We start from the raw sequence: 23,983 nt of genomic DNA, 5'->3' as shown, positions 1-23,983 counted from the left end.
ATTTGGTCCAAACGTACTGAAACTTTCCAGTAGGGGTGTGTGAATATTGAAATTTTCAAATAGGAATTGAATACGAATATGAAGAAAAAATGGCTTGGAATATCAAATTGAATATCGAATGTGTGTCCAGTATGAAAAAATATTTCAGAAAATGATACAGGCAAATACTGTTGCCCTTATTTTATTTTATTTTTTTCACATTAGTACATAGTCTTTGCAACTGAAGTAAAAACTAGACTGACTGAGCCCCATATAAAGAAACATTATGTGCCCAGAAATGTATACTACCTGATTAGACATCAGTATACAACCTGTAATGGGATGATGGAAAATGAAATCCATAAAATGGCCCATGACTGGCAACTAAAAATAACATGATGGCTAGTAAAACCTCATTAATTCAAATTCAATGGACTGGAAGAAATTCCTGGGTTATCCAAAGGCCTATAAAATGCCCAGTGCACCCCAAGAAAAAAAGAATCGAAAAATGCAGTGAAGCCTTATGAGGAAGCTCCATTGCACAGTGAGAAGCCTGTGACGAACGTGTAGTTTCGGCGGACTAGAACAACGCTGTCGTCAGCAAGAGGAAAGCACATTGGCATCAGAAGGATGAGAAGGTGGGCTGTAGATTTCAAGAATGCCATTTTGAAAAGATTTTTTTCGTGATTTTCTGGCCTAATGACCTGTCCCCTTTTGACAGGTCGTAATGCTGTTCTTTTTCTGTCTACTCCATGAAAGAGTCTTAGCTGTACAATTATGTGTCTGCATTAGGTATGAATTCTAGAAATCATATTGCATTCATTCTAACCATTGCCGCCTCAGTGGCTCGGTGGTTATGGCGCTCGGCTGCGGACCCAAAAGACGTGGATCCGATCCCAGCCACGGTGGTCGTATTTCGATGGAGGCAAAATGCTAGAGGCTCGTGTACTCTGTGATGTCAGCGCACATGAAAGAACCCCAGGTGGTCAAAATTATCTGGAGCCCTCCACTACGACGTCCCTCATAGCTTAAGTTGCTTTAGGACATCGAACCCCATAAAACCAGAACCAATCATTCTAATCATTCTAACCATAGAGAAAAATGTCTTAGCCGGTATTGCTTGGCCAGTACCTTGAAGTAGCAGAAATTTTTGCAGACAAATATATTCACTGCTTGTTTTTCATGTCTACCTTGTGTGCCATCATCTAGAAGTAAACAGAACTTAGTATTTTATGTAATGTCGAATGCAGCCGAAAATATTTGAGTTATTAGCTGATAATATAGTGTACAAGTTAAATCTTAATTCAGCCTGGGGCTTATTTGTGACATCTGTCTGAGGCATTGAAAAGCTTTAAGGAGTACTTTCATCTCAGTGGCTACTAGTTTGGCAGTTTTGCATCCTTATTTCCTGTGACTGTACATTGCTATTAATAAGATATATGTATTAGATCATGGCCTGTTGTGCATTGCAGAATTTCACGTAGAATAAATTTGGTATAAAGATACTGTTTGCTACCTCAAAGCAGTCTGTCAGTGTTTCTCATGATAAGCATTACTGTAGATATTCCGGTTAAGATATTTCTATTTCTTCTCTTATTTTAAGGAGTTAATTCATGTGCTTTTTATACCGGCTGCTCTTATACCAGCTTTTCCAACAAACCAGCTATGATTGGCTTAGTTGTGCTGCTTGTTTCTCAATTTTCAAAATTTGTCGTAAAGACCTTTCGAGATAAGTGGTGATATGCAGGGTACCTACTTCAGTGCATTGAGCGACATTAAAAGCTTTTGGCTTTACCGATATTTCGAGATTGTGGGGCTGGCTGGGACACAGAGTGACCCCATAAGGTATGCCGGTTTGTGTTAGTAGGGGCTTATTGTGTGCATAAATGCTGCATATATGAGGTTTTTCATTTGACAGTGCTGCTAAGAACAGTTCCAAATCTTTTCAATGGGAGCATGTTCCCTCTCGTTGTGCATGCCTCCTGCAACCCCAGGGTAATTGCAAGTTCTAAACCAGTTACACTTCAGTCATATGCCCTGTCATTTGGAATCGACAACAGTGAACTGTAGTTTAACATGAAGTCGACTTATGTCAAGAAACTTCTCACAATGCTGGATATTTATTTTCTATTTCAGATCGCACAACTGGAGGAAAACATTAGTGCACACTGGAAGTCCATGTGTGACACTGAGACTAAAAAGCTGAGTGCAAGGATCAGTGCCCTAGAGGCGGAAAAGGAGGCACTCTCAGCAAGAGTGATGGAGCTGGATTCAAAGGTGTGTTGCGCATGGCAAGTAGATTGTCACGAATCGGTAACGCGTCCCCGACTTTCCGAAGGGGAACGCGCATGCAGGTTCGAACAAAAGAACATAGCGATCAAACAAAATGAAGCAGTATTTGTAATTTAAAGGAAAAGAGCCAATACAAAACAAAAACAAGAAAAACACACACTCAACACACGTACAGCACTACAGAGTAAAAGAAAGAGTTCACCAGGTACTGAGCGTCCCAGGTGAAGCGGGGATGCCTTGCAGACAGGACGGACATGGGTGGATGTAGTGCGCGCGTCGCTGGCGTCGCGTTGAGGGAAGCGGCGAAAGAGAGCCAGGTGGTATTAAGAGCGGCGAGGAACACAGGGAGACGCCGGTGGTCTCCCGTCAACAGCCCGAAGAACTTGGCAGCAGCAGAAGAATCGTAGCCAAATCCCGTCGACGGCGTCCTGAAATGCCAGAGGCTTAAAGCAGGCCATCCAAGGGTGCCTTTAGGCAGCACAGACCCTCAATCCATCGGCTGCCACCTCTATGCTTGCAAGGAATGCAGGAGGCTTGCGTCGGTGATCCAAGGGAGGTCCACGGCAGCACGGACCCAACGTCCGACAGCTGCCACCTCCACTCTTGAATGACACGACCTCTGCTGTGCTGTCTCCCTTTACACCTCGGTTTTCTGACACGTCAGCTCTCCGTTCCTTGTGCTCACCACGCTCCCTGTCGCCGTCGCCTCACGCACACCATTTGCACGTGCACACGCGCAACGCTGGGCTGGCACGCGCAGCGCTCTGCTGTCCCGACGCACCGTGTTCAAATATCCTCCGAAGATTTGTTGTGCGTCTCACATATGCCCCCCCTTCGGAAAAGGTTTATCACATAGAAAAAACTGCCGTTGCTGCACACAACACTTATGTTCATGTGGTAAACAGACAGGTTAAACGCTGCCGAAGTCACTGAAGGCACTTTACACAGTGACACATGGAAGCACATGGATATGCCCTCAGGGGAAACATGGAGTCAAACGTTATACATCTAGAAAAAGGGAAAATAAAAACCATACAAAACGTCAGACACAAACTTTAAACACGTCTGTACCATAAAGGTGAACATGTACACACTGAACAACACATAACCGGAGAACGAAAAAAGAAAAGCAACCCACAAACTCTACCCCGTGCGTATGCACAGGTCACCATTGCCAACACGCTGGATAGTAACAATGTACATTGGGCATAACCCTCCGGTAATTTACAAACGACTCATGCAATCGGCGCCGACGTTTTCGGAGCCCTTGATGTACTCTACATGAAAGGTATACTCTTGTAATGTTAAGCTCCGACGCAGTACCCTGCTGTTCAAGTGCTTTGCCTTTGTTAAATATTGCAAGGGCTGGTGGCCAGTTTGAATGATGAAGAACGTCCCGTACAAGAATATGTGGAATTTCTCAACAGCCCAGACTGTCGCCAAACACTCGCATTCAATCGCTGAGTAGCGAGATTCGCGAGGTAACAACTGTCGACTCGCATATGATGCCGGGTGGAGGATTCCATCATGCTCCTGCAGGAGAACAGCGCCTACGCTGATCTCTGAAGCCTCTGTGCGAAGCACGAACTGCTTACTGAGAATTGGAGCTCTTAATACGGGCCTAGAAGTTAACACGTTCTTGAGCTCGTCAAAAGCGGCTTGCCGCTGTGGCGTCCAAGAGACAAGGTTGCATTCATTTTTGCGTGTCAACTCCACGAGCGGTTGGACTTTGTCGGCATAGCCAGGGATGAAATCGCGGTAGTATCCGGCAAGTCCTAAGAAGGAACGCACTTGCTTCTTCGTCTTCGGAAGAGGTACGTTGACAAGCTTTTCCACCACCGTTTCGAACGGTCGGAGTGTCCCTTCTCCAAGCTGGTGTCCAAGAAAAAAGATGTGAGTGGCTCCGATTTCACTCTTCTACGGCTTGATCGTGAGGCCGGCCTCGCGCACCCTGCTAAGTAGCCGGTTTAAAGTCCAAAGATGTTCTTCCCAGGAAGAGGTCGCTATGAGAACATCGTCAATGTAATGAGCGATATTGTCTATTCCTTGTAATAAAATGCGCATCAGGCGCATAAAGATAGCCGCTGCTGCCTTAATGAGGGCATATAGACGAACTGATAGTGACTGGATTTGGTAGAGAACGCTGTTTTAGGTCTCGAAGCTTCCTCCAAGGGTACTTGCCTGTAGCCTTTAGCAAGGTCAAATTTTGAAAAGTACAGCTTGGTTCCAACCTCGGTAAATATTACATCTGTCCTTGGAATGGGCTCTGTATCAGACACAAGAACATCATTTATGTGTCGAAAGTCGATGCAAGTCCGATAGGTGTTGTCTTTCTTTTTAATCAGAATGAGAGGGGAGTTGTATGGAGATTTGGAATGCTCAATGACCCCTAATTTGATCATCTCGTCTATCTCTTTTTCGACCACATCCTTCATGGCAAAAGGCAATGGGTATTGCGGGGTATTCACGACTTCAGAAGTCGAGAGCCTGAATTGACACTCCACTAGATTAGTCTTCCCGGGAATCTCGGAAAAGATGTCTGTATACATGTCAAGTAAGCTCCGAATCTCCTGCTGTTTGTTGTCATCAAGCGTGGTGGAGATCTGCACGGCTTCAATTCCTCTAGCATGGTCCGTGCTAAGGGTAGGCAGTTCTTCTGAGTCACCTTCTTCGATTACGACGAAAGATGACGCCTGCACGGTCTCTTGGGACGCACGCTCTTCGTACCGTTTGAGCATATTGATGTGGAATAGCTTCCTAGTGTGGCGCAAGTCGATCCAATAGTCCACATCATTCTTTTTACCACAAACCACGAATGGACCTTTCCACTACGTCAAGAGTTTATTGTGGCTACTCGGCAAAACAATGAGGGCACTATCTCCAACCCTTAAATGCCGCTTCTTGCTGTTCCTGTCATAGTATCACTTCTGAGGCTGTTGGGCATGCAACAAATTTTGATGTGCCGCTCTCACAGTTTGCTCGAGACGTTCCCTTAGATCAAGAACGTAACCATAGGTCGTCTTCATGTCTTCTCCCACCTCTTCCCTGGTCCAGAGCTCTCTGAGGACTGTGAGCAGTCCTCGCACATGTCCAAATATCAACTCAAACGGAGAAAACCCCAGATTCGCCTGCGGCACCTCTCTCGGAAAACCTATTCGTGAAAACATCTCCACCAAACCTTCTGCCACGGTTGCTGAATCTATCTTTGGCAGAGCCACGGCGTCAGGATACCGCGTGGCAAAATCGAGAGTGAGAATATATCTGTTCCCTTTCACTGATGTGGGGCAAAATCGAGAGTGAGAATATATCTGTTCCCTTTCACTGACGTGGGCGACAGCGGACCGACAATATCGACAGCGACCCGATCAAATGGAGTGTCGATAAGAGGCATGCATCCCAACGGAGCTTTCCCTACTTTGCCTTTCGGGCACGTCCTTTGGCACGAGTCGCACGACCTGACATACCTCTTAATCTCCTCCTGCACTCCCGGCCAGTAGAATTCTTCCAGAACTCGATCTGTAGTCTTCTTAGTGCCCTGATGCACCCCGCCAATGGGCTATCGTGGGCAAGCCTTAGCACCTGTGATTGGCAAGACTTGGGAAGTACTACCTGTCGAACTCTCTGCCAGAGGCGAGATGATAGAGGTGGTACAGCAAACCCTTTTCAAGAGAATACAAGTGCAAATTGCTGTGCTTGCCATGGAACACCTTTCCTACTTTCACCCAACACACCTTCAATGACTCATCGTCTCTTTGCTCTGCTTCTAGCATTTCCTTCGTGAACCTCATGGGACCAACGCTTGAAGCAGTATTTTCCCTCCTTCATTCAGAAACTTCCTTTCCAGCCAATGCCACTTTTGGACCCTCGCCCTCACCATTTTCACTGGCAACCTCGTCATTGTCTATGCCAGGACGTAATTTAGCATTGCCCTCCGTTTTCTTCCAATTAATATCTGGATTTGACGGTTCACGGGCCTTCGGTATATTTCCAATTATGGCATCATACATTGGTGTCTCCATGCATTTCACCAGGGCCGTGCCAGTGAAATAAGGGGGAGCAATATAGAATTCCGCCTCGGGAACTTCCAGACTACTGCCATCAACAAGGAACAGCGTAGATCTCGAGCCAGTGAGAGCTGAGTCAGGAACTAGGGCTCTCCGCACAACCACTGTATTGCTCCCTGTGTCCCGTAAAACATGTACAGCTAGGGCTCGGAGGTCTCCCTCTAAGACAGGCATGTGTTGTGCGTCTGCAGGCTTTTTCCGGACAAGTCCGACCACCACTTATCCTCAGCTGGTTCAAGCCTATCTGCTGTGGTGGACACCGTTTCAGGTGCAATGCTCTCTGGCTGAACACAACAGGACGATTGCTTCTGGTTTTCATGCTTTCTTGAGCAGGAACTTACATCATGCTTCTGCTTGGGCCTTGGCATGCTCGCGTTCGGCTGCACATGCAGCGCATTCCTTCTCCTGCTCAGCGGCAACCCATGAACACAGCTCGGCGCCTTTCAACCCCAACTCTTTGCCTAAATCAATTAATATCTTTAGCATGCTCATCGTTTCTTTTTACAGACCCACAAAAAGGAAAAAAAAAAAAAACCACGGCTTCGTCCTGTCGCAAATCGGTAACGCGTCCCTGACTTTCCGAAGGGGAACGCTATCGCGTGCAAGCTGGAACAAGCGAACAAAGAGGTCAAACAAAACAAAACGAAGCCATATGTGTAATTTAAAGGAAGGAAGCCGATACGAAAAAACAAGACAAACATGCACTCAACACATGTATAACACTACAGAATAAAGGAAAGAGTTCACCAGCATCCCAGGTGAAGTGAGGATGCCTTGCAGACAGGACAGATACGGGTGGTGAGTGTAGTGCCCACATCACTGGCATTGCGTGGAGGGAAGCGGCAAAAGAGAGCCAGGTGGTATTAGGAAAGGAGAGGAACACAAGGAGGCGCCGCGCCTTCAAAAATCCTACGAAGATTTGTTGTGCACCTCACATAGATGAGCTTTTCCTGTGGGAAAAAAAGGATAAAGTGCCAGGTGAAGACTTTTTCAAGGTGTTAAAGATTTGCTGCAGTGTTGTGTGCGCAGCAGAATAGCGGACGCATTAGCCTGAGTTGTTTTGGGTCATAATGTAATCAGTTTACATCATGAAAAATTCAAGCTTACTTTTCATTTGAGTGCAAATGATATGTTGAAACAGCGGTATAGCTTTGTGGTGCAAAGGAATATGTTGGCCGGTTTTGCTGTTAGTGGTGCTTATCTGAACACACAAGAAACATTACAGTAAAGAATTCAATATATTTTTGCATTTTCATTGGTTTTGGAGAGATCCGTTTTCATTGGTTTTGGAAAGATCTGTGACAAAGATAGCTTATCTTTGTCACGGATCTCTCTGAAGAACACTCTGACCGAAAGAATGGACTAGGCGACGGGTGTACCCACACAAACGCACATTTAATACACGCTACGTGGCACACACACTAGAACACAAAACTAACAAAACTAACACAACACACACGACCCAGGCTCACTACTTTTTTTTTTTTTATTCGAGAAGTGTGCCATGAGGCATAAGTTGAAAAAAGGAAAAGGGGGAAGGAATGCACGGGATTGAAAGTTAAAAGAAGGAGTGAAGAACCGTTGCGCTGAGGTAGTCGCAGAGGTTGTTAATGAAACGGTTGTCCATTGTCCACTTCACGAAGTCACTTTCGCGGTTCCACCGCAGGCCCACCTCCTTGAGGAGCCGTTTTCTGATAGCAGCCGTCGCTGGGCACGTTCACAACAAGTGCCGCACATCACATATGTCCGGCGCAGCGCTACAGTGAGGGCACCTGTCAGGTAGTGGCAGATCTTTGGCACGCCACCGATGACGGACAGATGGTGTCAGAGCCGCCCCTGCCCGAATCCGGCGCACGGATACCTCCTCCTGCCGAGTAAGACTACGGGGGAGAGAGTGCGAACACGGAGGAATTAGAGCGCGTGTTCGCTGGCGCAGAACTTCGGAATCGGAAACATGGGACAGGAACGGATCTGGGGGAAGAGGGGAAGGTGGCGGATCGTCTAATGTATGAAGATGAGTCATAGCATCCGCTTGAATGTTATGTGGATCCTGTGCATGGCCGCGAATCCAGTGTATGCGCACAGGACATGGATACTTTGTGCAGAGCACATGAATAGATTGTGAAATCTGGAACGTTCGTCGAACAGCCTTAAGCTGTTTAAGGGCGGCGCGGGAGTCGGTGTAAATGTGAACTGTATTGAATGTTGGAACGAGCGGAAGGGAAGCAATGGCATTGTGAATGGCTTGAAGTTCCAATGCCAGGGGAGTGCACGTATCCGCAGTATACGCCGCGCGAGAGTTGAGATGCGGATGAGATGGACTATACACAGCAGTAACTCCCCTCTCTGCAGAATGAGATGCATCCGTGTATAATATGCACCCTTCAGGCAGATACGCTGCTGATACCGACGGGGAAACAGTGGGGCGATTGTCAGTGAGCTGGCAATAGGACCACGGTGGAAGTGTCTTTAAAGGATGAAGTTTGAGAGACTGTTTTCGAGCTCTATTTGCCACCCGTTGGTCGATGATTTCACTGAGTGTATTAAGTTGGGCGAACTCCTGTAGCACAGGTATGGGTGTTAAACGAGGCAGATATGTTATGACGCACATAGCCTCACGATTGATAGCTTCAAGGGAGTCCCACTGTCTGCGGGTGAGACGTTGAAATTGAGCCTGATATACTATCCGTGGCTGAAGGATAGAGCACACAAGCTGGCGGGCCGTATGAGCACGTGCGCCACCAGGGCGCAGAGCTATGCGACGAATCAGACCTAGAGTAGCGTGAGCCGATTTACGGATGGCTGTCAGCCACGGGGTGCCAGTCCCAGATGTATGGAGAAGAAGACCAAGAATACGAACAGTTTCTACCTGAGGAATCAGAGAATTATGTACCGTAAAATTTAAAGGGGGAGCTTTCCGTAAGGCGGCTTTATTTCCAATTCGAATGAAACATGATTTAGTAGGAGAGAGTGTTAGACCCAGAGGTGGGAGGCGAGATGTCAATACATCCAGCGCGTGTTGAAGGACCGACTGATGAATAGACGCATCTGGATGACAGCACCACAAGGTGATATCATCGACATATGCAAGCACGCGGATAGAAGGGATGGTCTCTAGGGCTCGAACAAGAGGAATTAAAGCCACATTAAATAATGTGGGGGCGAGAACGGAGCCCTGCGGCACTCCTCTATTGGAAGTGAAATTACCAAAGGGCTTTCCGTGGACACGTACGCTGAAGGTTCGATTTGCTAAAAAGGCGTGAATGGAGAGGAGGAACCGGTGAGGGAGACCAAGAGCTTGAAGGGAGGCAAGAATGGCAGAGTGAAGGATGTTATCATATGCCTTTGTTATGTCTGTAGCGATTACGGTTCGTACAAGGTGACTCTGTGGAGAGTGGTCAAGCACGTCAGCAGCCAAAGTAGCAAGGCCGTCCTCCGTTCCAATTTGTGGGCGGAAACCAATTTGGGAATCTGGGTAACAATCATGGGATTCCAGCCACCATGATAAGCGTGCGGCTAGAATGTTTTCATAAAGCTTGCAGATGGTAGGGGTAAGGGAAATTGGACGAAGAGCCGAGAGAGATACTGGAGGCTGACCTGACTTGGGTATTGGAACCACAATAGAATGCTTCCAGTCTCCTGGCATGACGCCAGAAAGCCACACTTCGTTAAAAGTATCAAGTAGGGTTTCCAAAGCCCTCCCTTCCAAGTTACGGAATAAGGAGTTAGGTATGCCGTCGTGCCCGAGAGTAGTAGTAGTTTTTAAACGGTCAATGGAGGCCAGCAGCTCTGCCATGGTGAGGTCAGAAGTAATCCCATCTGGGGGCTCTGTTACCGATAAGTCAGGTGGAGACGTAGCGGTGCAGTCATGGTTTGGAAAAAATTGACGGGCAGCGTGTTGGGCAAATGTGTCCTCATCCACATTGAGCGCGAGGCGAATGCTCTCTGTGTAATCTGCAACCTGAGAAGGGCGCTCCATGGCGTGAAACACTCTCCAAAGATGTCGATTGCCCTGCGTAGAGGACAGGCGGGCACACCATGCAGCCCAGCGTTGCCTGCCTAGCCGCTTTGCATAGCGCCGCGCCCGTGCGGTAGCGCGGTGAAGAGTAGGAAGAGCCGAAGGGTCATCGGGGTGACGAGTAGCGTAAAGATCCGCCTGGCGACGAAGAGCCCACAGATTCAAGAGATGTATGTCCGGGTTTGGGTCGTCTTCATTTACAGTAGTGGTAATAGTGTGAGTAGCGAGAACAGCAGATAGAGTAGACAATGCTGAAGAGGGGTTGAATGTAGATAAATGATTGTCTGCGCGTACAGAGTCCCATGATGTTATTCGTACAGTGCGGCGTATTTTCCGTAGATGCGTAGGCGTGAGGGAGATAAAAATAGGGCTGTGATCGCTACCCCAAGTATCAGAATCAACAGCCCAACGAGGGTTACCGGGGCCTAACCACCAAGTCAAATCAGGTGAATACGGGCCACCTCGTGGGCGGGTAGAAGTATTTGGGTGGTTTAAAAGTTGAAAGGAATGATCCAAAAAGCTCCCTTGGATGTGTGAACCCCTTGAGGAATCCGATGGGTAACCCCACGCAGTGTGTGCGCCGTTGAAGTCACCACCAATTAGAATAGGGATACCCGAGTTGGTAGAACGTAGAAAACGAACCCATCCCAGATTGGGAGATGCGGAGCCAGGACGACTATAAAAAGAAACTAGAATAAGGGGTGTGCGTGCAGGTTTTACGAGAAGGGCGACAACCTCTTGACGTGTGTTGCACCACCGTGAAAGGTCGAGCGGTGTGTGCGGAACTGAACTGTGAATATAAATTGCAGATTTACCTGGGCTGAGGGAGGAGGCGGTGCAACGGCGATCAGGGATAGATGGTGAATGGTATGCGCAGAAACCTGAAAGGCGTGGGAGTGCATTATGCTCTTGCAGTAGGAACGCCCATGCCCTCAGCTTTCCGTCGCGAAGGCGGATGTTCACTTCAGAAACCTTATTAGCGAATCCTCGACAGTTCCACTGCACCACCACCGATGATGATGCGCTATCCATGACGAGGCCGAAGAGCTTCCACGATGAGGGATGTCACCTGCTTCATCAGCGCTAATATCTTATCCACTGTCGGGGTAGTCACGGCTAACAGGTGGTCGGCACCTGATTGTGGGCCAGTGCTTACCCTAGGTGATTCCTCTGATGATTGCTCCCGAGTTATGAGAATTCTTCGAGAGGATTGAAAACGACGCTGTTCCCGGCGCTGGGTGAGTTCGTCTAGTCGGCGGCGAGCCTCCGCGATTGCATTGTCTAAAGCTGTGTCTTCATCTGTGGTATCCACACGTGATGGATGCACTGGACGTTTTGGCGTACCATTTGATCCGGGAAGGTGAGCCGCTTGTGCATATGTACGCTGGCGAGGAGACGTATGGTGAGCAGCAGGCTCAGATAAAGGAAGTTCAGGGAAGTCGTTGTCGTCACATGCGAGAGCTGCAAAGCGATTACTTGTAGGAACATCCATTTTTGCAGGCGACTTGTGAAACTTCTTCGCTTGCTTCTTCTTTGGACAAGCGGGGGAGCGAATGTCATGGTCCGGCGATTTGCACAGGGCACAATGAGCTGTTGGTTCATTCATGTCGGCCACAGCTGCTGGATTAGGGCAGGTATTTTGCATATGTCCTTCTTTGTGGCAGTGATAGCAAAAAATACGACGAGGTCGGAAGGGCTGTGGTTTGACGATCGCACCGTAGTAGGTAAGGTACTTCGGGAGAGTCAACGGGCCTTGCAGGATGAGCAGGTATGAGCCCCGGCGACCCATAGGCCTTGCTTGCAGTACAACATGAGTTGAGCAGCGAATATTTGCGCGCACCTCCTCGGGAGGGCTCGTGCTGTCGACATGATAAACCATGTAGCTGAGTGTGTCAGGACCAGATGCAAAATATATTTGCACCGGGACATGCTTGCTGTCATCCAGGGGGATCCGCGTAACTGCGCAAAGTTTCTGGGCGTCCATCAAGGATGACAAGTTTACCGTGATGGTGTTCGATGGGCGATGGACGACAAACCCGCAGTAGTTCGAAGAGCCAAGGGCATGGTCAATTGTGGCTTGAACATTCCGGGCAGGGATGGCAGTCATATCAAATCACAATGTAGGCTTGATGGTAACGCGGAACGAGTTCGCAGCAGGCGGAAGAGAGCCTTGACTCACGGGAGGCATCTGTGGAGGAGGCTCAGATGCTGGTGACGGCCCTTGGTGGGAATACTGAACTGGCGCGACGGGCACAGTTTCTTGAGGGAGTGCCACGGGCACGGAGGCGGTAGAGCAGTCCATGTCACAGGCCAAAGTCGTAGCATCGGAAGACGGCGCAGGCTGGAGGCCCAGAGGCGCTGACGATTGCGTGGACGTGGAGGCTGCGTCAGGTGGCAACACAGCGGGAATCCGCGTAGCCGTCGTCGACAACGCAGAATCCATGCAGACGCGTAGCGCGGCCTCGCTCGGCAGCGCCGAGCTAAGCCTAGCTTGCCCCTGAGGGTTCCGGTTGGGTTTTCTCACTTGAGAATGCGTCCGCCGTGCCGGGAATTTCTCTGCAGGGGCGTCGTCAGCATTCGGTCTCACGGAGGGCACTGTCCGACCCACGCCACATGCGAGAAGACAGCGAAGAGCGTTCTACTATTCGTGGTCGGCATTCGTGCTCAGGGTTGGTTCGGTGCGGCTGTGGCGTTGTATGGATCCCGTAGCCGGCGTCGAGGCGGCGTTCGACGTGCTTGAGCTGGCGTCGCTGGCTGCGTCGTACAAGCTCCCGGTCCAAGCGCCCGTGGAGGTGATGCCGGTGTTGTTGGCGTTGGGGCACCACCCGGATGGGTGGCTACAGCGCTGGAGACACCCGTGGCCGTAGCAGGTGGTAGCGTCCTCTGTTGACTCCCCGGAACGGGCTCAGGCACGGCAGGAAGTCCACGATGCGATGTCGTAGAACGCGAGCTCACCGGAGCAGTAGCCGGCGTCGCTCTCTTTCAGCCGATGTGTCCCTGACCCGCCGGAGCCTCCGCTTCTCTGCTGTTCCCCCCTGTGCCTCCCTCTCACTCGCTCTCACTCGCCCATTTATAGTGTTAGTCCACGTAAGCCTTGTCGTCGTCTTCTTCTCTTCTCCACCAATCATCTATCTCTCTCCACCTGACCGAATGCTTCTCCACCAATCATCTCTCTCCACCTCAACGAATGCTTCTTCTTCCTCTTCTTTATTCTTCGGTTAATCCACTTCGTCTTCTTCACACCTTTTTCCTTTAAAATTTAATTTAGGCTCCTTAATATATGTGACACACTGGAAGGGACCGATCACGTATTTCGGTAACATACGCTGCAAGCTTGACCTCCAGCTCCAGAAAGCGTCCCGACTTCGGCCTGCGGAAACCTCTTCGCTTGGATTCACAATCGAAAATTTTGTCTCGCTGCTTTCGCCACTCCCGCACCAACCGTTCAGAAACGTCGAACTTGCGGCCCGCCGCGCAGTTGTTGGTTTCTTCGGCGTTAATGATGGCCTCCCTCTTGAATGCTGCAGTGAATGAGTGCCGAATGCTTTTCGAACCTGGAGAGCTCATGGCGAAGCACGCGGCCGGCAGTCGAGTCAAAAGCACCAACTCCAAGCACCACCAAAGAGTGATCGGTGCCGGGGCGTCGGCTCTTCCAGCAAACATCGGCATTCCCCAGAAGCGCCGCTGTTACGTATTGCGCAACCAACTGAAATAGCGGCTCTTCCATCAGCTAGCGACACTCCCGGGCGCTCGTGCAGACTCCGCGATTGGAACAGCGGGACAGCGGCCCTTCCCGCGAGTGAAATGAAATGAAATTGGTTTTGGGGGAAAGGAAGTGGCGCAGTATTTGTCTCAAATATCGGCGGAAACCCAGTTGTAAGGGAAGAGATAACGGAGGAAGTGAAAGAAGAAAGGAAGAACGAGGTGCTCTAGTGAAGGGCTCCCGAATAATTTCAACCACCTGGGGATCTTTAACCTGCTGTACTGACATCGCACAGCACACGGGCGCCTTTGCGTTTCGCTTCCATCGAAATGCTGCTGCCACAGTCAGGTTCTAACCGGGGTATCCTGTTCAGTAGCACTGAACCATCGCGGTGGGTAATGGTGTGCGCAGTAAAAATAAAAAATGAGAAATCCTGGCCAAAAAGCCCACGGAATACCTGAATGCTACGCTTAGAGCCGTAGAGCAAACAAAAACTTCTAACATCGCAGTAGCGTCCCTGATAGATTGTTTTTCTTGCTTTTATTGGCAGTTCAAGGTTTCCTTTCGATTGTAAGTCGACCCCCCCACTTCGGAATTTTAAATTTCAAAAAAAGGGTCGACTTACAATCGTGTAAATACGGTACTTAAGCCATTTCGTCATTTTTGGAACTAGCCACCCTATGAATGGTAGGAACATTTCTGTAATACGCTAATTATGACTTGACCACTTTGTATGTTTTGTGGGCTGCTATTTAAACACTTTGCCCCTTGCTGGAGTGTCGAAGTCTGCATTAACAAGGTCATGTTCGTACCCAAGAGCTTCCGGGACAGTGATAAGGCTGCAGGAGAAAAACATAGCAAACAGAAGACTGTCAACAGACTGACATTTTTGGAATGTGTCCATCAATATCAGTGCCAGTAATGTCTTATATCCATGAGGAATCTGCACAGGAAATGTTTATTCTGCAATATCCCAAACTTGATCAAGTCAGTGTTTTGCACTTAATAAGGCGATTTTTTTTTTTTTACTTCTGCTAAGGTGATGGCGTAGAGTAGAGGTATAGAGAGGCGAGCAGCATCTTGGAGTGCTTCCAAGGAGTGCGCTGCACCCCCCCCCCCCCCCCCATCCCCTCCTTCTGGCAGGAGGTCTCCTCAAAAGATAAACAAGTGATGTTATCGCTTATATTATGATGTTACGCTTATCGCTTATCGGGGTCCGGCAGCATCTTGGCGCGCTGCCAAGGTCTGGGCTGGGGACAAAAACTGGGAACAAGCTACTGAAAGCTAAAGGCTGAAAAAAAAAAAGTAAATTCTGGCCGACAAAAGTGGGGGGGGCGGGTTCATTATATGAGTGGGTTCATTATGCCAGTAAATGCCGTAGTCAGGGCAACGTTAGACTTTAATCAACCAAATGATCAGGCAGGCTTTCGTAAAGGATATTCCACAATAGATCATATTCACACTATCAATCAGGTGATAGAGAAATGCGCAGAATATAACCAACCCCTACATGTAGCCTGCATTGATTACGAGAAAGCATTTGACTCAGTGGAAACCTCCGCAGTCATATAGGCATTGTGGAATCGAGGTGTAGAAGAGCCTTATGTCAAAATACTGTAAGAAACTGTTACGTGCTTAGCATGCACGGGGGTTTATTTACAGAGGGGTTGATCGAAGCAGGACCTCGACGAAGCCTACAAGCGTCCTTCTGTCCTTCCTCCTCTTTTTCCTCCACCGATCCATCCAACCATTGAGCTTCTTTTTCTTCCATCGATGTCCTACGAAGGCACGTGACAATATATATAGCAGCTGCACAGCTACCATAGCCCTCCATAAAGTCAGTAATAAAATTCCAATAAGGAAGGGCTTCAGGCAAGGAGACACAATCTCGCCAATGCTATTCACCGCCTGTTTACAGGAGGTACTCCTAGGCCTGGATCTGGAACAGTTGGGTATAAGAGCTAATGGAGAACACCTAAATAATCTGATATTCGCTGATGACATTGCCTTGCTGAGTCACTCAGGAGGTGAACTGCAAATCATGAGCAATGAGTTACAGGCAGAGCAGAACAGTGGGTCTAAAAATTAACATGCAGAAAACCAAAGTAATGTTCAACAGTCTAGCAAGGGAACAGCAGTTCACAATTGGCAGCAAGGGCCTGGAAGTGGTAAAGGCCTACTTAGGGCAGGTAGTGACAGCTGATCCGGATCATGAAAGGGGAATAACAAGAAGGATAAGAATGGGGGGGAGCGCGTATGGCAGGTTCTCTCAGATCTTCAATAGCAGGTTACCAATATCCCTCAAGAGAAAAGTGTGCAGCAGCTGTATCTTACCGGTACTCACCTACAGGGCAGAAACATGGAGGCTAACAAAAATGGTTCAGCTTATGGACAACACAGCGAGCCATGGAAAGAAAAATGATAAGTGTAATGTTAAGAGACCGGAAGCTGGCAGAGTGAGTGAGGGAACAAACACGGGTTAAAGGGGCTGCGAAACACTGCTTGAACGGATGCCGGTTACACTTCAGATGGATTCTTTATGTCGCACAGATGCTGAATCAGAAAGAATGACGAGAATCGAAGCATCGGAACGGGAGTTATTCACTGAAGAAATTTCAAAATACAAGCAAACAAAATGCTGCCCTCAACTCAATTTTCGCGCAGCTTCCCATTCCCATTTCACTCTCCCAATGACGACACTCAGTGCGACCAATCATAACAGCCTATCTGAGCACGTGGCGGAAGTTTGCACTCCATGGTTGCCTGTTCTTTGTAACTTATTCATGCCAAGGCTGGCAGTGCCGTTTGCATGGTTATAACAACCATGTGAATGCCCAGCTGACCCAGCGATGCTTCAACGTCACGTCGACGGCGCAGAAGGGAACACTGATCAGTGACGTTCCCTTACTTATGGATCTGAACTCAAGCACGAGATACTGTGACGGTGTGGCAGCCTGCGCAAGATATCAGACACATTTAGCATAGCGCGTTCTGCTACTGCTTACCTCCTGCCATCGCCCGTCTCTCCTAGTGCGCTGGTTGGCCACGGCGAGCAAGGAACGTGCGCTGTTGACGGGAACGTGGCGCCATCTGGCGCCACCGCCCGGTGATCCGCCACAAGCTGACGATGCGCACTGCCTGCTAAATGTGAACTGAACGCATCATTCCTTGGGACCGAAACGAATGCTTATAGAGTACGATGGCTCGATCGGATCGATTCCGCAAAGCCGCTCTCAGATACATAGAGAGTAGCCATAAGTGTTGAGTGCTAGCTCGTAGCATGTTTACAGAGAGGCGCAAAGTCCTTCGATGCAAAAAGTATCCAGAGCCTCTGGTGGTGTACTTTTGCTTTACTTGCTTCGCAGTGCTTTTATCTAGGGCAAACAAGTTGGTTTTTTTAATGTAATATAAAACACAAAAACTTGACAAAACGTATCTCTAGTTGTAAACACAATTTGCTGTATATTTACTCTGTACAATCATCAAGCTCCCACTAAGTATATCATATCTGCTGCTAAAAACCGGCACTGTATGGTGACACCGTCAGCGCCACGAATTTGTTTTTGCGAGCTAATTAAAATATTAAAAGCCGTAGTATACGCGGCACGACCGATGCTAATAGCATCACTATGATTCATTCTGTGCAACCAACAGGCAAAACAATGCACTGAAAATGTATTTCGGGGCCCCTTTAATGACATCCTAGTCAAAATCAAGAGGACGAAATGGGCTTGGGCAGGGCATGTGATGCGAAGGCAAGATAACCGCTGGTCCTTAAGGGTAACGGAGTGGATTCCATGAGAAGGAAAGCATAGGTGGGGGCGGCCGACGGTTAGGTGGGCGGACGAGATTGGAAAGTTTGCAGGCATAAGGTGGGCACAGCTGGCAAAGGACAGGGTGTATTGGAGAGACTTGGGAGAGGTCTTTGCCCTGCAGTGGGTGTAGTCAAGCTGATGATGATGATGAAGGTTAGAAGGCATACTGTGACGACTTCCAAGGTTTGAACGGAGGTAGCAGCCTTCTTTTATCGCTAGCAGCCAAATTACAGTGCCAGTAAATTGTCGGGGCAAAGAGTTGGGACATAACACATGCATAGTGCTTTTAAGCTTTCCTTGTTTTGCTGGGAGCTTCCATGTGTGCTGCACTGGCAGTCCAACTGCTGTATATTTTTATCCTCAAGTGAACCCCTTCGTCTTCTGTTCATTGTTTTTTTATTTACTTCGGTCCACCTGTTGCAAAGCACGCAGAAAAGCACCCGGCACACGTCGTGTGGACCAGAGCCTTGAGTTGCTTGACTCATGGCTCTCTGCTTTGGATTTAAGTCTGATTTTCTTAAGGGACAGAAAAAAAGTGCTGCCATAGTAGCAGTAAAGGCAGGTTTTTGTGTGAACAAGGATGCATCAATTCTTTCTGGCATCTGAGCACAAGCAAAATCCTGCCAATACCTTAATACCTGGAGGTATTTTTGCTCTGCACAAGCCACTTCAAATTTGACATTGTTGCTGCTGCATTTGAGTCTTTGACAACTTTGTGCACATAATGTGTTTTTCAACCTCATTCTTTTCAGTGCAAAGAGTTGGCAACCAGTGGAGAAAAACAAAGGCAGGCGTATGAAGACAAGATGCGGCAGTTGCAGCAAGAGAATCAAGCCTTGAGCACTGGTGCTGCAGCTGCCTCAGCGGCTTTTGATTTCGATACAGAGGTAGAGTGCTTTCTTGCATTTTTGTTTTCACAGTAGTGGTTTTAAGAGGAGCCTTTGATGTCATCGCTTGGCATCGTAAATCAGGATCAAAACTCCAGCATTCACGTACTGTCCAGAGAATGCTGTCCAAGTGACCCAGAGCCATAGAAAGTACATGGATCTGAAAATTGAAGGAGGGCATAGTGCATGTGCAGCTATCATTTCTTTGTGTACCCCCCACATTTGGGAGGACAGTCTAAAAGTTTTTGACCAGGCCACTTGTAGTTCTGTAACACCACATAAGTCACAAAACGTCAAACATGTAAGCATATTATTTTGAGGGTGGTAAACCTGTAATCTAGATGGAATACACGGGTAATTTTATTTCTCTTTGTGATTAGAGCGCTTGTCATTTCATATGTGCATGAATTTCATACTGATGGCCAAATAAAGACCAGCTTCTCTTCCAGCTATTGACATATAATACAATTATTAGCAAGAGAATTCAAAGCTGATGCAAAACTGCTCAAACCTGCACTCAGTTTGCAGTGCTATGGTGATTTCTGAGCCAGTTTCACCAGACCAGGCTACACTAAGACCTAAATCTTGCTACAGCCTGCTGCGTTTCTGTGGAATATGAGTGTCAATTTTCTGGTGTTTAAGTCCTCCCCCTCTGCAAATGGCAGTTTTTCTGAAAGAAAGTTGCACATAAGACGCGCTGGTGTATTGGTAAGTGCTATAAAATTGCGCCGAGTCTCCATTCGTAAGAGAGGGTGACAAAAATACACACTATAGGCAGCCGTCGTGCTCAAACAGTCCTCGTGGTCTGGCTACCATGCCTTCTAACAACCGAATGGCTGATTGCAGGTGCCACGCTGCATTTGTGAAGGCATTTTTTGTCAGTGTGCTTGGTAAATATATTCCCCTGTGAACCTCTCAGTCTTGTCTTATTCCTGACTTACCAAGAGTGCCCACATGCTATCATATAACCTTTTGCATTGAGCAGTTCTGTTCGCTGAAGATTTAAGGCTGAGCTCCACGAACACAAAATTCATGCAGTATTTTGACCATGTCACTTGCCTTATCATTTGGTTCTGCCTTCCCAAAAAATTTTGCTATTTGCCAATCAGACCCCCCACTGGCCATGCACACTTACTCATTGTCACACTGCTCCTCACCTGCAATCTGTCATGGCTTCCGCAGGCATGCCAACTTGATCATAGCTACTGACGCTGCACCACTGTAGAGATATTCCTTCTTCCATGGATGTGAGGAAGACCTACAATATTAAACACAAGAAAAGGGGCCGCCGCGGTGGCTCAGTGGTTATGGCACTTAACTGCTGACCCGAAATATGTGGGTTTTATCCCGGCCGCGGCGGTAGAATTTAGGCCTATGTACTGTGCGGTGTCAGTGCACATTAAAGAACCCCAGATGGTCGAAATTTCCAGAGCCCTTCACTACGGCGTCTCTCATAGCCTGAGTCGCTTTTGGACGTCAAACCCCCATAAACATCAACACAAGAAAACAATCTGCTTGTCAATAACACAGGGCTAACGACATTTGGAGTGGTGGGTGCACTGCAGGGTATGGTGCCACTGCACTTTATTATTTGGTGCATCTGCTCACTTGCATAGTTTGCTCACTTGCTAGCAGAATGAGGTGACAGATTACGAGGGTGGTTCCTAAGGCGCAGGCACTGAACAAATGCACATCTCTACTTGTGCATGTCTCCCGCCTCTGTCGCTTACGTGAGGTTTCCCCACTAAGCGAGGGAACAAGTGACTGCAGTCCTTGCCATGCCACCCCATCGGGTCACTATCTTTCTCATGCACATGGAACTTCCTCTTAACAGCACCTTTAATGTCCGTGCTAAAGGGAGTTACTGTATTGACAAAAATCACTTTGTCTTTGTGTAAGCATGTATTCTGAGTATGATTGATTAATATGCCAAAATTTATATTGTATTATCACTGTCATTTAAGTGAAGAAGGCCATAAGTCCAGGCAGTAGAGCTGCCAACTAAGTGCCTCTTTTGCTGCATTTTCTTAATACTTGAATTTGCTTTTTGCAGTTGAAGAAGATTATGAACACACTGTTTAAGCTCCTTCAGCGAGAATTCAGCCTTGAAGAGACCTACTCAAGCAAAGAAGCCAAAGGCATCGTTCTGAACTCTATTAGGGTAAGTTTGCAGTTTGTGGTAGTGTAAATTTGCTCAGCTAAATAATGAAGAAAAGAGGGGTATAATTTCATCAGTGTTGGTAGGGTCTGAGCTAGATGAGCATGATAGAGATGAAAAAGTGCTAAAAAAAATGTACACAAAGACAAATGCACAGTGTGTGATATGTGTCTGCCTTTTTGAGCACTTTTCCATCTCAATCATTCCATGGTATATCTGCTGACACAGCATAGGGCAATGCTGTGTTCTTGTGAACGTATAGTTTACTCCGCACTGACTGATGACAAAGCCCAACTTTTGGTTTGTCGTAGGCTGTGCTTTGTAGCTTTTTTGATTGTCATAATATTTAGGAAATGTCAGTACGGCTTTGTTTTCTGTGTTTGATGTTTGTGGGCAACAAGCAATTGAAGTGTTTTTCTTGTGTCTAGCTATGCGGCAGTTGCTGCATTGCAGATGGAACCTGGGTTGGAAGGCAACGAAAGCTAAAAGGCATCTCAGTAATCCTATCATTTCCTTCACTCCTGATATTGCTCAGGGTTGTGCATGTGATTGTTTCACTCAGTCTCTAATTCGCAAGATGATGCCCGATTTTTCCAATAAAATTGTACAAAATAGTATGATTGTTTAAACCAACGGAATGTTGGAAATATCAAACTCTGTAGTGCTCTATTTTAACTGCATAAAAATGGTTATTCGGAAGCTGCAAATCTATTATCGAAGTGTGGGCATGCTAAGCAACTTTCTTGATGGGAAAATAGAAGAAATGCATGCTCAGATGGTGACAGGCATGGGAAAATAAAAACTGCTATATTTTTTTTCAAGTGGTTTAACTCGCTCATTTTCCTTTCTGTTAGCCTGTAAAAGAGCACCCATGCTTACCTTTCTTTGGTCTGGCACATTCGCTGTCATCCAAAATGATAGAGGCGAAATTTTTATTAGTATCATTGAAGCCAACAACAGTGGTTTGTTTCACTGTGTCTTGAGAAAATGACCCAATGTGAGGCAGTTAGTCGGGTTCCTATATATTTAGTCTAGCGAAACCCCTTTAAGATGCACATTTTGTTCTACTATCGAGAAAAATCTAAAAATTTGTGTGTGTATACTTGAACCCTTATTTCATAAAAATAACATGAATGCCTCAAAAACTGCAGAAACTCCCGCACGCTGTATACTTCCACACTCACAGAATTGAAACCTTATTCTTCCATAACACATTTATGCCCAATTATTTTCTTTATCATTCGAAGCTGTTTCCATTAGAAAAAACAGATGCAGTGTCCTTTAGTAAAACATTTCACTGCGTGAGAGAAGAAAGAAATGGCAGCACTTCCTATGTGCGCTGTGCAACTTGGCGACATTCATCTTGGCTTCTTGGTTTGGAAAAACAATTCTTATTTCTAGCTACGCAATGGCCCTGCCATTCTGTCTAGCAGATATTTCAAATGCAGCCGGCATCACTGACTTCCTGAAAACGATAGACTCAAGAAAAAGAGAAACTTGCCAGTGCAAAAACAGAAGGGGATTAAAAAAAGACAGGGCCGTTCAGTGTGTTGTGATGTACTCTTGCCTGTTGTAGTGTGGACCTGTTTCTTGCAAGAATAGCAGTATTAATGTAGTTGGGCTTCTTTATGCAAATTTTTTGATGCATCATTTCCAAATAAGGCAAAGTTTTCTTACTAACAGATTTAGCAAACCTTTTTTGCTTTACCTTAAACAAAGGATACCCCTCTCACACTGGAAGATTCTGTCATTTAAAGTGAATAATATTTGGTACAATGTATGTCATTTGCCATTTTTTGGTGTTCAATAGTAAACATGTTATGTATGGGTTATTGAAATGGCAATCGGAAAGCAGTTGTACAAGTAAAGTAAGAAAGTGTATATGCAGAGTGTTTGAAATTGTAATGTAATATCAAATACTTGAAGGCCTTTCTCACATTCATTAAAAGGCAGTTATTTAATTTTACAGTGCTACATATACAGTGCCTATTCATTGTAAGTAAAGACTCTGGTCGATCGAGTATCCTGCACATGTAAACAAATAACTCTGCAAAGAAAGGCAACAGCGTGCGGTTTTGTTGGGACTAACATTTATGAGAAGGCTTCTGCTTACCAAGCAATGCATGTCAAATATCCTGCAAGCACAATAACCGTCTGAGCAGTTTGTGTGAGAGAATCCAAAATAGACAACTTGCATATTGTGCCTATGGGCTGCTAGAGGTAACAACTGTATCACAGCTTGCAGTATGGATAGCCTTTACTGAGGCTAACTTCAATGTTATAAAGCACGAGAAGTATAATAGCTTTTTCGCCTCAATGGTGCACATATTGTCATTGTGCTTTGTTTTTACTTCTGACTCAGGTTGGCAGAGGGTTAAGCTTTCGATTTGAAATAGCACGTGAAGGAGTTAGCTGAGCTCATTTGGTCGCAAGCATCATTAAAACTTAACCACATTAAATAATCATGTGTAGCATTCTACATTTGATGAAAAACAATGCAAAAGGAACAATGGGTGAGTAAGATGAAGACAGGACAGGCGCTTGTCTTGTCTTCACCTTGCACTCGTTCGTCGTTCCTTTTGCACTGTTTGTCATCAGAAATTATCCATAACCAACCTGTCTAAATGTCTAACATCTTCTGTAGCAATCTACTGATAGTTGACAGTGGACTATCGTTAAGTGGAACCTCAAGGGACCTGTAAATATGTTCCGTTTATCAGGAGTTTCGTGTAGAGAGGTGGTGGTGGTGGTAAAAACATTTATTAATTATAGAGAGAGGTGTTGGGGTCCGTGACCTGAAGGGTCACGCCCTTACAACCACTAGGTGGGGATGCCTAGTCAGGCACCCCATTGGCGGTTGCCGCAGCCCGGGCACGCTGCGTTAAGGCCCTTTGGGCCTGGAGGGTGCAGCAGCCGGACAGGGTCGCCTCCCAGTCCTCTCGGGTGGGGTTTGGGATAGGGGGTAGGGATGGGTTCTGCTGGCAGGCCCACACCATGTGGTAGGTGTCCGACACCTCCCCACAGTGTGAGCGCCGCCCGTCAAATTGAGGATTGAAATGCTTTAGAG

At 47.1% G+C, this 23,983-nt stretch overlaps 1 protein-coding gene across 7 annotated transcripts in view; it reads left to right on the top strand.

Annotated features, from left to right (window-relative positions):
• The window catches only part of LOC144115712 (FK506-binding protein 15-like), a 119,715-nt gene that overhangs the window by 69,900 nt on the left and 25,832 nt on the right, over positions 1-23,983 (top strand). For all 7 annotated transcript variants that reach the window (XM_077650190.1, XM_077650187.1, XM_077650189.1 and 4 more), the window contains exons 20-22: positions 2,116-2,256; positions 18,624-18,758; positions 20,812-20,919. In XM_077650190.1, the coding sequence (XP_077506316.1) occupies positions 2,116-2,256; positions 18,624-18,758; positions 20,812-20,919 (384 nt within the window). The remainder of the gene's footprint in view (positions 1-2,115; positions 2,257-18,623; positions 18,759-20,811; positions 20,920-23,983) is intronic.

Source organism: Amblyomma americanum, chromosome 1 (genome assembly GCF_052857255.1).
Source record: "Amblyomma americanum isolate KBUSLIRL-KWMA chromosome 1, ASM5285725v1, whole genome shotgun sequence".
NCBI classification, from domain to species: domain Eukaryota; kingdom Metazoa; phylum Arthropoda; class Arachnida; order Ixodida; family Ixodidae; genus Amblyomma; species Amblyomma americanum.
Note: the sequence above shows the minus strand (reverse complement) of the source record. Positions and strands in the feature narration are given on the sequence as shown.